This window comes from Aspergillus piperis (assembly GCF_003184755.1).
Source record: "Aspergillus piperis CBS 112811 unplaced genomic scaffold BO85scaffold_11, whole genome shotgun sequence".
In the NCBI taxonomy this organism is placed as follows: Eukaryota; Fungi; Ascomycota; class Eurotiomycetes; order Eurotiales; family Aspergillaceae; genus Aspergillus; species Aspergillus piperis.
In genome coordinates, this window is record NW_020291601.1 from 214,258 (window position 1) to 225,263 (window position 11,006).

Below are 11,006 nucleotides of genomic sequence, written 5' to 3' on the forward strand. Positions count from 1 at the left end.
CCCCTCTTTTGCCGACCGGGGATCCCCTCACTGGATGTGTGAATGAGTGAACCTTGTTCCTGTTGACTCACTGTCGCCTCCTCATGGCCGATCAGAGAAACTATAAATTGAGAAGGGGAAAAGATACTCTCCATTCCGCCAAGCTGCTACTACTACGTTTACAACAAGGTATATAGGCTGCCTGCCGACCCATCGGCTGCTCGTGGTTCCAGCTAAAAATATGGTCATGGACCCCCTGATGCAACCCTCACGGCGCTTCCCCTTGAGCAGCGATGCCGCACCATCAGGGTCTTACCGCGGTTCTCCAACCATCAACTGATGTGGCTGTCATCCCAAACGGCCCGAGAGACTGCTGACCCCGCGTCTAGTGGTTTAGTTCGGTCGTGGTGCGAGATTCGCTTGCCCGAACCAGTCCGTCAGCTGCCGATCTCAGGAGTGCAGTTCCAGGTGGCCACTCATCTATCTACAACAGCTTACCCACCAGGCTGTTGGGCTGGATCCCTCGCCAAGTTGATCGTAGGGCCGACTCTTCAGTAGCTCGACTTTGTACATACCGAATATAGGAACGTCCGATGTGATGGTGAAATGAGGGGAAGCTTATGCCATTGAGTGAATCATCACATTCAAATCTCAAACATCCAAGACTAAGCTTACTCCATGCACACATAACACATGGAATGTCCCCTGTTGGAGTGCACGTAAGTCCCAAGACATAGATATACAGCTCAAGCTCAGGTGTGGTGTTAGGGAAATGGGTCAATTTACGTAGGTATAGGAACAACAACCAACCAGAGATACTGCTATATGTTCACGACTATCATTGGAAGACGACATACCCCTATCCGAGTGGCTGGTACCACATAATTTCTTGAGATAGGTGGCTTACTGGTCTGCTGATCTCGGTGGCACATCTTCCACGCAATCACCTACGGGACAGCAATATAGTTTTGTATACTGGGTCCGCTAGAAGTCAGCTAACAACTTGACCAGCTCCATTCCAACAACCGACCCGTGCAAGCTCTGAGCATGATACACCGCAAAAGCAATGAAATCACCCCGACCACGATCCCACTAAGCTCCGGATTGGAATGTGGAATGGTTCTCCCCAGAACAAAACTTCCTAGATCCTTCGATCGAAGCCGGCTAAGACCTGTCGATTTTCTTAGAAGAATCATCCAACAAGCACCAAAGGTGGCTCCTGCCCGAGTCATTGCGGTGGGAATCGAAAGAAGATCTTTGTCCTTCTGGGTTGCTTCTCGACTTAATGGACCTCCGGTTGTGGACGGCGAACCATGGTTCTGGCGAATGGAAGTCTGGGGCCAGCTGGCCGTTGTGCTTTTTTTAACTTGCCCAAAGAATGGAACAGCGCCAGCTAGATTGTCCTGCTGTTTGCCGTTTTGGGATTGCCCTCGGTTCCGGCACTGGATGAGTCAGCACATTCACTCGCGGTCCGGGTCCGGTCACCTGATCGGAGTTGAATTGCGCACGTGATCACATCAGAGCCTGCGGTCCGTTGAGCAGCTCCGGAGCTACGGTCGTCATCACGACCCAGGCCTCTTGTTATCAACACTACTACCCTTTTTGATCAACCTAGCTTCAGCCCAATCACATCACAATGGAATCGTAAGCAGCTCACTTTGCCATCCCTTCTATCATAGGTTCCCCCGACGTGTACTAATAAGTCCCAGCCTCAACGCCTCTGAGCAGCGTGAGCTCGCCTCTCGCATGGAGAGACGCCAGATGAAGGAATTCATGACCGTACGTGAGACCTGAAAATAAACAGACATCCTTTCGCGTCGAACTCGGATCCAACCTACACACCGTCTATACCTCCCTGACCCATCCAATTCCTACCTTCGTCTATCATCATCCATATCCATCATCCATCTATATCATCCCTAGCTGGCCTTTTCAATTCTAATCTCATCTCCATAGATGTACTCCAAGCTCGTCCAGCGCTGCTTCGATGACTGCGTCAACGACTTCACCACCAAGTCCCTGATCAACCGCGAAGAGGGCTGTGTCCTGCGTTGTGTCGACAAGTTCATGAAGGGATCGGCTCGCCTGAACGAGCGGTTCCAGGAACAGAACCAGGCCATGATGATGCAGGGACAACAGCGGTAAATGGGAATTTAGCATGGGGTTCGGTTGCTTTGCTTTGCCTTGACTTTGGCGGTTTCTGTATAAAATATTAGAATTTTTGCAATGATGACATCCCCTAATGGCCGGCGATGGGCTCCGCTCGCTCTTGAGGAGCAGGTTTGGTTGCCGAGATCACAGTATGGAGGTATACTGTTGGTGCCGTGATTGTAATATATGGAATGAAATAGCATTGAGTAAACTGTGCTGTCTAGGATGTTGGCTAGTTGTAGCATGTATCAGGCATATTGGACATTTCTTCACGGTCATGGATGTAAAATCAGGATGATGAAAGTCACCGTTTTCACTATCTCCAACTCTTTTCCTTCTCCAACAGACGTGAGGGGATCAATCCCCACGAAAACCTCTACAAGAAGGTCTTAACTACGAGCCTTGATGTAGAGCAGTGACTGGAGCTGTGGTGATACAACGAGAATCAAACTTACCCGATCGGGACGCCGACAGTCAGCCGTCGGGTCTCTTGGCGTGCACGGGCCAAGAGAACCGGAAAACATTACCTAACCGGGTTATGCCTGAGTCATCGCATCGTCTGTCCCAATGGAGTCATTCTGTACGCCAGACGAGTGACTATCGAGTTATCTTTTTCTACTAGAGGGATATCAGAAGAATGGAGCTCCCTTACGTGCCCTTGAATGCATTGAGACTACTTTGGCGGAGATTGACCCTCCATGATAGATAACGTATCCAGTAGCTCCAGTCATGGCCCACTGCAAACCGACAATACCGGGACCGAACCCTGCCCGCCACCCTCATACACAATCATGCGGAGGCATGAGGGGATGAATGGTTAGTGTATGCGAGATAAATGATGCAAGACGGAGGAATTGATGGTATCGGGATGTGTACCCGAAACCCGGGCATCTAGAATGTGCCCAGCAAACAGAGCAAAACAGAACAAAAAAGGGAATGCCCCTCACGGCGCCCCTCTTCTACCCCCCCTCGTGCTCCCCTCATCGGCCAACTCCACCGTCTTTGCCGACCCGACCACTCTGCTGCCAATTTATTGCTGGCTCAACCTCGAGCTTCATTCTTCCTCTTCTTTCATCCTTTCTTCCCTTTTCTCATCCTTTTTATTCCCTTGATTCCCTCTTCCGGTTCCCTCCGGTTCAGTGATTGCCACCATCTTCGCCTAGATTCATCATGGCCAGCACTGTCGGACAGGTGAGTTTGTTTGTTCCAGCTCTAGCAACGACCAGCATTGACGTGTGTTTTGGCTAACTCTTCTAGACCATCACCTGCAAGGTAAGAAACACTCGAACAGTCACCTCCACGATACAGTATGCCAACCAGTTTGTAGGCTGCCGTCGCCTGGGGCGCCGGAGAGCCTCTCTCCGTTGAGGACGTCGAAGTTGCTCCTCCCAAGGCCCACGAGGTCCGCATCCAGGTCCTTCACACTGGTGTCTGCCACACAGGTTGGTGATTTGAAACAGCGGGATTCGAGCAAGGCTGACCGAGCCAGATGCCTACACTCTCTCCGGAAAGGACCCCGAAGGTGCTTTCCCCGTTGTTCTGGGTCACGAGGGTGCCGGTATCGTCGAGTCCGTCGGCGAGGGCGTTACCTCCGTGAAGCCCGGTGACTATGTCGTTGCTCTCTAGTAAGCAACTTTTTATGCAGCCGCAGACTGCGATTGCTAACGTTTGCAGCACCCCCGAGTGCCGTGAGTGCAAGTTCTGCAAGTCCGGCAAGACCAACCTTTGCGGTAAGATTCGTGCCACCCAGGGCAAGGGTGTGATGCCCGACGGCACCTCTCGCTTCAAGGCCCGCGGCAAGGACCTGCTGCACTTCATGGGTACCTCCACTTTCTCCCAGTACACCGTCGTGGCCGACATCTCCGTTGTCGCCGTGACCCCCAAGATTCCCACGGACCGTTCCTGCCTGCTTGGCTGTGGTATCACCACCGGTTACGGTGCGGCCGTTGTCACCGCCAAGGTGGAGGAGGGCTCCAACATTGCCGTCTTCGGTGCCGGCTGTGTCGGTCTCTCGGTCATCCAGGGTGCGGTCAAGAACAAGGCTGGCCGCATCATTGTGGTCGATGTCAACGACGGCAAGGAGGCGTGGGCCCGCAAGTTCGGCGCCACGGACTTTGTCAACCCCACCAAGCTGGGTGGCAAGACCATCCAGGAGCAGCTGATTGAGATGACGGACGGCGGTTGCGACTACACTTTCGACTGCACTGGTAACGTTGGTGTGATGCGGGCTGCCCTGGAGGCGTGCCACAAGGGATGGGGTGAGAGTATCATCATCGGTGTTGCTGCTGCTGGCCAGGAGATTTCCACTCGCCGTGAGTTTTTCCAGTGTCTAAAATCTGGCATCATGCTAACTGATTGCAGCATTCCAACTGGTCACTGGCCGTGTGTGGAAGGGATGCGCCTTTGGTGGTATCAAGGGCCGCACGCAGCTTCCGGGATTGGTTGACGACTACCTGAACGGACAGCTGAAGGTGGACGAGTTCATTACGCACCGCGAGAAGCTGTCCGAGATCAACAAGGCGTTTGAGCAGATGAAGGCGGGCGACTGCGTTCGCTGCGTTGTTGACCTGTCATGACCTGTTAAACCTGCCATAGCCTGTCATAATGTACACTGATGATAATCAATGAAAAAATTACGAGTTAGCTAGAAGTGTCTAAGTATACGTAGCAGCCTCGAAGGTCTATATATAGGCAGTAGTCTCCAAGGTCCTCATTGTAGAATAGTAGGACCTTGTGGTTTACACTACACGACATTGTCTGCAGCAAGTTTACCACTGCAAGTACGGAGTACACGGGAAGACGAACACGCTGATCATAACCCCTCACCTCACTACTAGCCACCTACTTGTCCTTGACTACTAGTATATGTACTACGACAGCTCCACAACAGATACCCCCTATCTAATCAGTACCAGTACCACTATCACTATCACTATCACGATATCGGAGGACCATCCGCTAGTTAGACACATACATCCTAAGATAACTGTTAATCTTATCACCATTCCGATTATCACCTCATCCAAACAAAAACAGTAGTAAAACATACTAACCTATATTGCAATCCGGGCAACCTCCGAGCAAAGAGACGCTTAAACTCGGTAATTAATGTCCATCAGAAGAGGGGTAAATGAGTAGATCGGCTCCGGGATCGGATTGCTCCTTATATCTAGTACTATCTGCTAGTAGTGAAAGTAGTAGTACCGTGTATATATACTTCCGTCACTACCACCAACATCCACCCTCACACACATCTCACTCAACTCAGTTACTACTACCATTGTTACATCTACTCCTAATCAAAATGACCATCCAAACCCAAACCACTCCAACCAAAGACCCCCTCACCCTCCCACCCCCCTTCAGCACCATCCCCCGCCACCCCCTAACCTTCGGCCCATCCCCGATCCACGCCCTCCCACTAATCACCTCGGCCCTATCCCCTCCACCATCCACCCCCAGCACAACCATTTACGCCAAACGCGACGACCTCTCCTCCCCGCTCGCCTCGGGGGGCGGAAACAAAACCCGCAAACTGGAATACCTCATCCCAGACGCCCTTCGCCAAAACAGCACAACCCTGATCTCGATCGGCGGGATCCAATCGAACCACACCCGCCAAGTGGCCGCGGCCGCCACGGTGACCCGGCTAAAATGCCGAGTAATCCAAGAAGACTGGGTGCCGTGGAGTGACCCCCACTATTCAAAGGTGGGCAACATCCAGCTGTCGCGACTCATGGGCGCAGACGTACGGCTGGACCCATCTGGATTCGGGATCGAGCATAAATCCACGCTCAAGAAGCTGGAAGAGGAGTGTATCGCGAACGGGGAGAAGCCGTATTATATTCCTGCGGGGGCGTCGGATCACCCGTTGGGTGGGCTGGGGTTCGCGCGGTGGGCGTTTGAGGTGCGGGCGCAGGAGAAGGAGATGGGCGTGGAGTTTGGGACGGTGGTGGTTTGTGCGGTGACGGGGAGTACGATGGCGGGGATGGTGGCGGGGTTTAAGTTGTTGGAGAAGTTGGATCGGGAAAGTGGGAATGGGAGGGGGAGGACGAGGGTGGTGGGGATTGATGCGAGTGCGAAGCCGAAGGAGACGAGGGAGCAGGTGTTGCGGATTGCGAGGGAGACGGCGGAGAGGATTGGATTGGGGAGGGAGGGGGTGACGGAGGAGGATGTCGAGTTGTGGGAGGAGTGGCATGGGGGTGTTTATGGCGTGCCGGATAAGAGGACGTGGGAGGCGATTGAGTTTGCGGCGAAGACGGAGGCGTTTATTACGGATCCGGTGTATGAGGGGAAGAGTTTTGCGGGGATGATGGATTTGGTGAAGAGGGGGGAGATTCAGGGCAATATCCTGTTTGCGCATTTGGGGGGGCAGTTGGCGTTGAATGCGTATTCGGATTTGGGGAAGACGCAGTAGATACTCTTACGGGGTGAGATATACGAGTGACAGTGTCATACAACGATAGTGTGAGAAGAATAGTATGAATGGTACTTATTGATATTCAAAGAGTGACTGTAGTTGGCTAACAATGGTAAAGGTGGTCAACGCCTAGCATTACGGCTAAGCACGTACGAGGTGGCTGTCTAGAACAGCTTGTGCTCCAGAGTCATCTCCGATTCAGGCTGCAGTCCAACACACGCCCGGAAGATGTTGGTCAGGGCACTGCGCTGCTTCGTGAGCGAGTTGACCACCGGAGTGCCCGGAGGAGTCAGAGGAGCCTTGAGCATGTAGCTCAGCACGCTGAGCACGCTGTGGAAGCCCTTGTACTCGGCCGCCTCGTCCGCCTTCCAGCTGATGCGAGTCATCATCTCGGCAATCAGCACCAGGTCAATGATCAAGGGCGACGCCAGCAGCGAGTCCTCGCAGATGTTGAACAGACTGATGGTCTGGTGGCCACCCATGAAGATCTCCGCGTAGTACTCGTCGAGCGCGCGCTTGTTGTCGCCCACCGCAGGCATGTACTTGATCACCACGGTGTGGTCGGGGTGCTCGTCCTCGGCGTAGAGGATCTGGTTGGCCGCGACCATGTCGTCCACCACGTTGGACTTGGAGATCTCCTTGGACCGGAACTGCTTCTGGGAGCTCAAGTTCTTGCCGTCGTTGTTACCCAAGTGGTTGTAGCTGGCAATCGAGGTGAGCTTGATACCGGCGTTGATCAAAAAGTCAACCAGAGCCGACTTCATCTTGGTCTGGCCCGACTTGAAGTCGTCTCCGCCAATAAAAGCCTTGTGCTGCTCAGCCAACTGGATGGCGCCAGGGACGAAGGTGTTCTGGGGAGAGCCGTTGATGAAGGGAACCTTGTCCAGGATACAGGCCACGGCAAAGACAGTGGACGGGGACACCTCCAAGTGGCTGGTCTTGATAGCGTTGAGCAGGTTGTCGGCCGTGTCATTGACGCCAGGCAGGATGTCGGCGTAACGCTCGGTGTTGGCAGTCCACATCACGATGACCTTGTCGAGGCCGTTCTGCGCCTTGAAGTCGCTTGTTTGGGTCAGTGAGGAAGCAACAATTACACTACAGCAAACTCACCGAATGTCCTGCTGGATCTTCTCAACGTGAGCCCAGCATGCCTTGGAGCCCTCGAGCACATTGTCGGCCCGGTCCTCCTGGTTGGCAGCGATAAAGTCCGGGTAGTAGATACTAGGCAGGGGCTTCATCTCGGCCATCTCCTTACGAACCTGCTGCTTGAGGGTAGGCTCCAGAACCTGAGCACGGTCCATGGAATCGGCAAGGTTCATGCTGCTAATGTCCCAGCCACCAATTGCGAGATCATTGGGGTGGACCATGGGCAGCATGTCGTGGAAAGGAATGTTGATCTCCTCACCAGTCTTGGCGTCAGTACCGAGCTTGATGGTGGAACCCATGACCACAGAGCCGTAGTAGTTGGAGGCGCGCATGCCCTCGCGGGTCTCCCATTCGAGACCCCGGCGGTTGGCAAGAAGACCTGCGGTCACGGTAGAACCATTGTTACCACCCCAGCCGACCATCATGACACCCACCTTGCCCACCTTGCGGTCGACCTTGAAGTGGTAGTTGGTGGCCTTGGGAGTGGCAACGAGCTTGTTGTCGGCAGTGCGGGTGATATCAGTGGTATGGTAAGCATACTGGCTTCTGATTTCATTGTCGGTGTACACGACGTTGGGCGAGTTGACGGTAAACAAAGGAGCGTTGGCACGAGCGGACCCGTTCACGGCGCCATTGGCAGCAACATCCGAGCTTGCGTGGGGAGCCATTGTTCAGTTGACGATTGGCGTGCGAGATAGATAATACGAGTGTTCAGACTGCGAGTTGTTTACTGGACGTATAATGCGTAGTCCGGTGCCCCACCACGGTTGGATGAGCGCCGGCCGTTGAACGGGTGGTGCCGCCTGAAGAAAAGTAGACAGATTAGCCATGAGAGGTCTCCGGAAGGTGGTTTTCTTGAGGGAAGGTCCAATTGCTGTTCTTGGAGCATTGGGGGTATTGGGATAGGGGCAGCCATCACCGGGAGACGGCGGAGAATGGTGGGGAACTTACGAGTTAAGAAGTGTGGCGAAAATTTTGACGGTTTTTTATCAGACCACGCCTCAGAGAGTGTGATCGAAGATTGAATTGAACGACTTGAAGACGATTGCTAACGAACTGAAGGTTTTGATGGGTGGTAGAAGGAGGAAGGGTCGAGGGAAGCGAGGAGGAAACGGTACTTATACGGCGGGTCACGTTGCTGACCGTATCCGGATCCAAACTGCTCCGCACCCCCAACCAGCTCAACAGTGCACTAGTCCGCCTTCCTGGCAAATGACAGGCTTCAGGGATTGTCTAGCGAGATGTTGACTTCCGAGTGCCGGCGTAAAAGCGTAAAAGGTCAACCACGTCCAGCGCATCCCACAAATGACAATTGCGGTGAGCAGATCGTGTCCATGTCTTCCGGATACTCATGAGTTTGACTGGTGAATGAGAGGCTAGAAATTGCGACAGAGTGAATGTGGCTTACGGACTGTGACTTTTCAATACATTGAATCTATTCCTTCCGGCTCAAGATGGCCATTCCGCCATACGAATCTGCTATCATCTGGCAGTATCTCGATAAACCCCCGCTCTGCCGTTCCCGGCATTGGCCTGCCGCTAGCCCATGAACGGCGAGATAGGATCGTAGATGCCATTTCCAGGAGAGAGCAAGCAGCGGTGTCCCATCTTTGGGACAAAGACAGACTTGAACTCAGGACAGGCAATGGACTCCCCAGGCTGGGGACGGAATGTGGCCTGGGCTCCATCCATCATCGATAGTGGGTCGTTTAGGCAGTGGGAGTCGCGGGGCTCCGCCCGCGAATCGCGATAATGGCAGTTCATTGCCGACGCTGACACCAGACTAGAGCTGAGATTGATGCGAGTTCATAATACAGAATGTAAGCCAGAAATTTGCTTCATGGATAAAGAGTAGTCAAAAAAAAAAAAAAAAAAAAAGAAATTGACCGATACAAGTCGGAATTGCTGCTGGCACGAAGCTCGACAAGAAGCTCTCGTGATGTGCGGGCAGGGGAGCAGCGGAGAGCTCGGCAGACGAGCCGTGGTAGAATCACGACCCCTGGACTATCCATCGGTAATGCGTGCATAACGGCCCAACAGGATTGCTGCCTGGATTGTGAAAGGGGGACTAGCTCATAGCTATACGTGCTTGTCTCCACCATACGCTGTGTGTGTGTATGAGTGGTGTTCCAATGACTGTGTGTAATTTAGTAGGGTTCAAGCTAAGCACACCAATCATGATGCTCTCCTGCACCGCTGCCGTTTACACAATCATGTGATAGCGCCCGCTGCAAGGTCCTCAGGCAACACGGCACCCAGAGGATAGGAACGCAGCCTCAGGCTGTCAATCGGCCGTGGGATTGGCGGAGGGCGGGAAACATTCGGGCAGAGACTCGGCTAGACCTTCGGCAAGCAAAACTAACCGATTCAAACGCCATGGGCTGACGACGAGCGACTGCGACTCAGTGTCAAACAGTGAGAGATCCGCTTGACGCGCAGAATATATAGTCAGACCACGCTAGATCCATCATCCAGGAGCGGTTCCATTGAGAAGTTTTGCGTTTAGAATATAGTGCTGTATACGGAGTAGAGCTTGCGCGGAGCATTGCACCAGTACTCCGTACACACGACGGAGTACACAGTCCTACTAGAAGAGGGATATTGTCCGCCAATCGGACTCAAATCAGTGGCCGTGCATATCCCGTAGGCAGGTACCCATGGGCTGTCGTCAGCCAGATCATGAGATCGATCCTCGTCTACGCACAAAGCATGCCATCATTGTTCACTTCACAATCCTTAGGTATCCTACTCAATCTTGAGAGCACTGCGCGTCGCCGACTGCCGGGTACTATTGGGGCCGAACCATGGTACGGAGGTCACCGGTTCCTGGACTCTACACCAGCTAAGAATCAGCTGGAAGGTTTCGATCTGCATCACCCGGACACTGGTCCACCAAGGTGCGTGAGGGCAGTCGAGGGGTTACGACTGTTCTCGAAATTCGGACAGTTTCTAAACATATATCTGCCAGTTGTGACAGGCCATCGGTTTCCCAGATCGTCGGGTCCAACCAAGGAATGACAGCGTATATACACTCTGCTAAAACCGGGCCCCTTGCTTCCTGCTTAAGCTTCCGGAATATACTTTGGAGTTGGAGATGGGGTAGATGCAAATCACATCTGCTTGCGGGGTTACGGGTTGGGGTGATTGTCCATCCTCATCTTGAACGTTAAGATTGGGATAAGAGCATGAGATGTCACTTCTGGGGGCCTGTGCTGGGTCGCTTCGAAGGTAAAGGAATATTGATGATGCTAGAAACGGAAGAAGAGGCACAGCACTCCATATAGGGGGAAGTAATAGGGGAAGATTATTG

General features: G+C 53.2%; 6 protein-coding genes across 6 annotated transcripts; 4 read left to right on the forward strand and 2 right to left on the reverse strand.

Annotated features, from left to right (window-relative positions):
• Nucleotides 1–99: 99 nt before the first annotated feature.
• On the forward strand, nt 100–1,583 carry BO85DRAFT_39270 (uncharacterized protein). The gene is made up of 4 exons (XM_025656854.1): nt 100–168; nt 369–698; nt 748–765; nt 991–1,583. The coding sequence occupies exons 2-4, from the start codon at nt 600–602 to the stop codon at nt 1,489–1,491; spliced, it is 618 nt and encodes a 205-aa protein (XP_025514596.1). The 5' UTR covers nt 100–168; nt 369–599; the 3' UTR covers nt 1,492–1,583.
• A 352-nt stretch (nt 1,584–1,935) lies between these two features.
• Nucleotides 1,936–2,124, forward strand: tim9 (protein transporter TIM9; the record flags this gene model as incomplete). The annotated part of the gene is made up of 1 exon (XM_025660300.1): nt 1,936–2,124. The coding sequence occupies one exon, from the start codon at nt 1,936–1,938 to the stop codon at nt 2,122–2,124; it is 189 nt and encodes a 62-aa protein (XP_025514597.1).
• Nucleotides 2,125–2,899: 775 nt separating this feature from the next.
• BO85DRAFT_398880 (bifunctional alcohol dehydrogenase/S-(hydroxymethyl)glutathione dehydrogenase) lies at nt 2,900–4,774 on the forward strand. Its single transcript, XM_025657073.1, has 6 exons — nt 2,900–3,321; nt 3,388–3,402; nt 3,458–3,572; nt 3,620–3,755; nt 3,805–4,442; nt 4,492–4,774. Exons 1-6 carry the CDS (start codon nt 3,301–3,303, stop codon nt 4,704–4,706), a joined length of 1,140 nt encoding a protein of 379 aa, XP_025514598.1. The 5' UTR covers nt 2,900–3,300; the 3' UTR covers nt 4,707–4,774.
• Nucleotides 4,775–5,434: 660 nt separating this feature from the next.
• On the forward strand, nt 5,435–6,634 carry BO85DRAFT_398882 (putative 1-aminocyclopropane-1-carboxylate deaminase; the record flags this gene model as incomplete). The annotated part of the gene is made up of 1 exon (XM_025657074.1): nt 5,435–6,634. One exon carries the CDS (start codon nt 5,435–5,437, stop codon nt 6,545–6,547), a length of 1,113 nt encoding a protein of 370 aa, XP_025514599.1. The 3' UTR covers nt 6,548–6,634.
• On the reverse strand, nt 6,631–8,808 carry BO85DRAFT_39368 (inositol-3-phosphate synthase INO1). The gene is made up of 3 exons (XM_025656893.1): nt 8,648–8,808; nt 7,661–8,499; nt 6,631–7,612 (listed from the first exon to the last, which is right to left on the reverse strand). The coding sequence occupies exons 2-3, from the start codon at nt 8,362–8,364 to the stop codon at nt 6,715–6,717; spliced, it is 1,602 nt and encodes a 533-aa protein (XP_025514600.1). The 5' UTR covers nt 8,365–8,499; nt 8,648–8,808; the 3' UTR covers nt 6,631–6,714.
• Nucleotides 8,809–9,465: 657 nt separating this feature from the next.
• Nucleotides 9,466–9,889, reverse strand: BO85DRAFT_39366 (uncharacterized protein). Its single transcript, XM_025656891.1, has one exon. It carries the CDS (start codon nt 9,796–9,798, stop codon nt 9,535–9,537), a length of 264 nt encoding a protein of 87 aa, XP_025514601.1. The 5' UTR covers nt 9,799–9,889; the 3' UTR covers nt 9,466–9,534.
• Nucleotides 9,890–11,006: the final 1,117 nt, after the last annotated feature.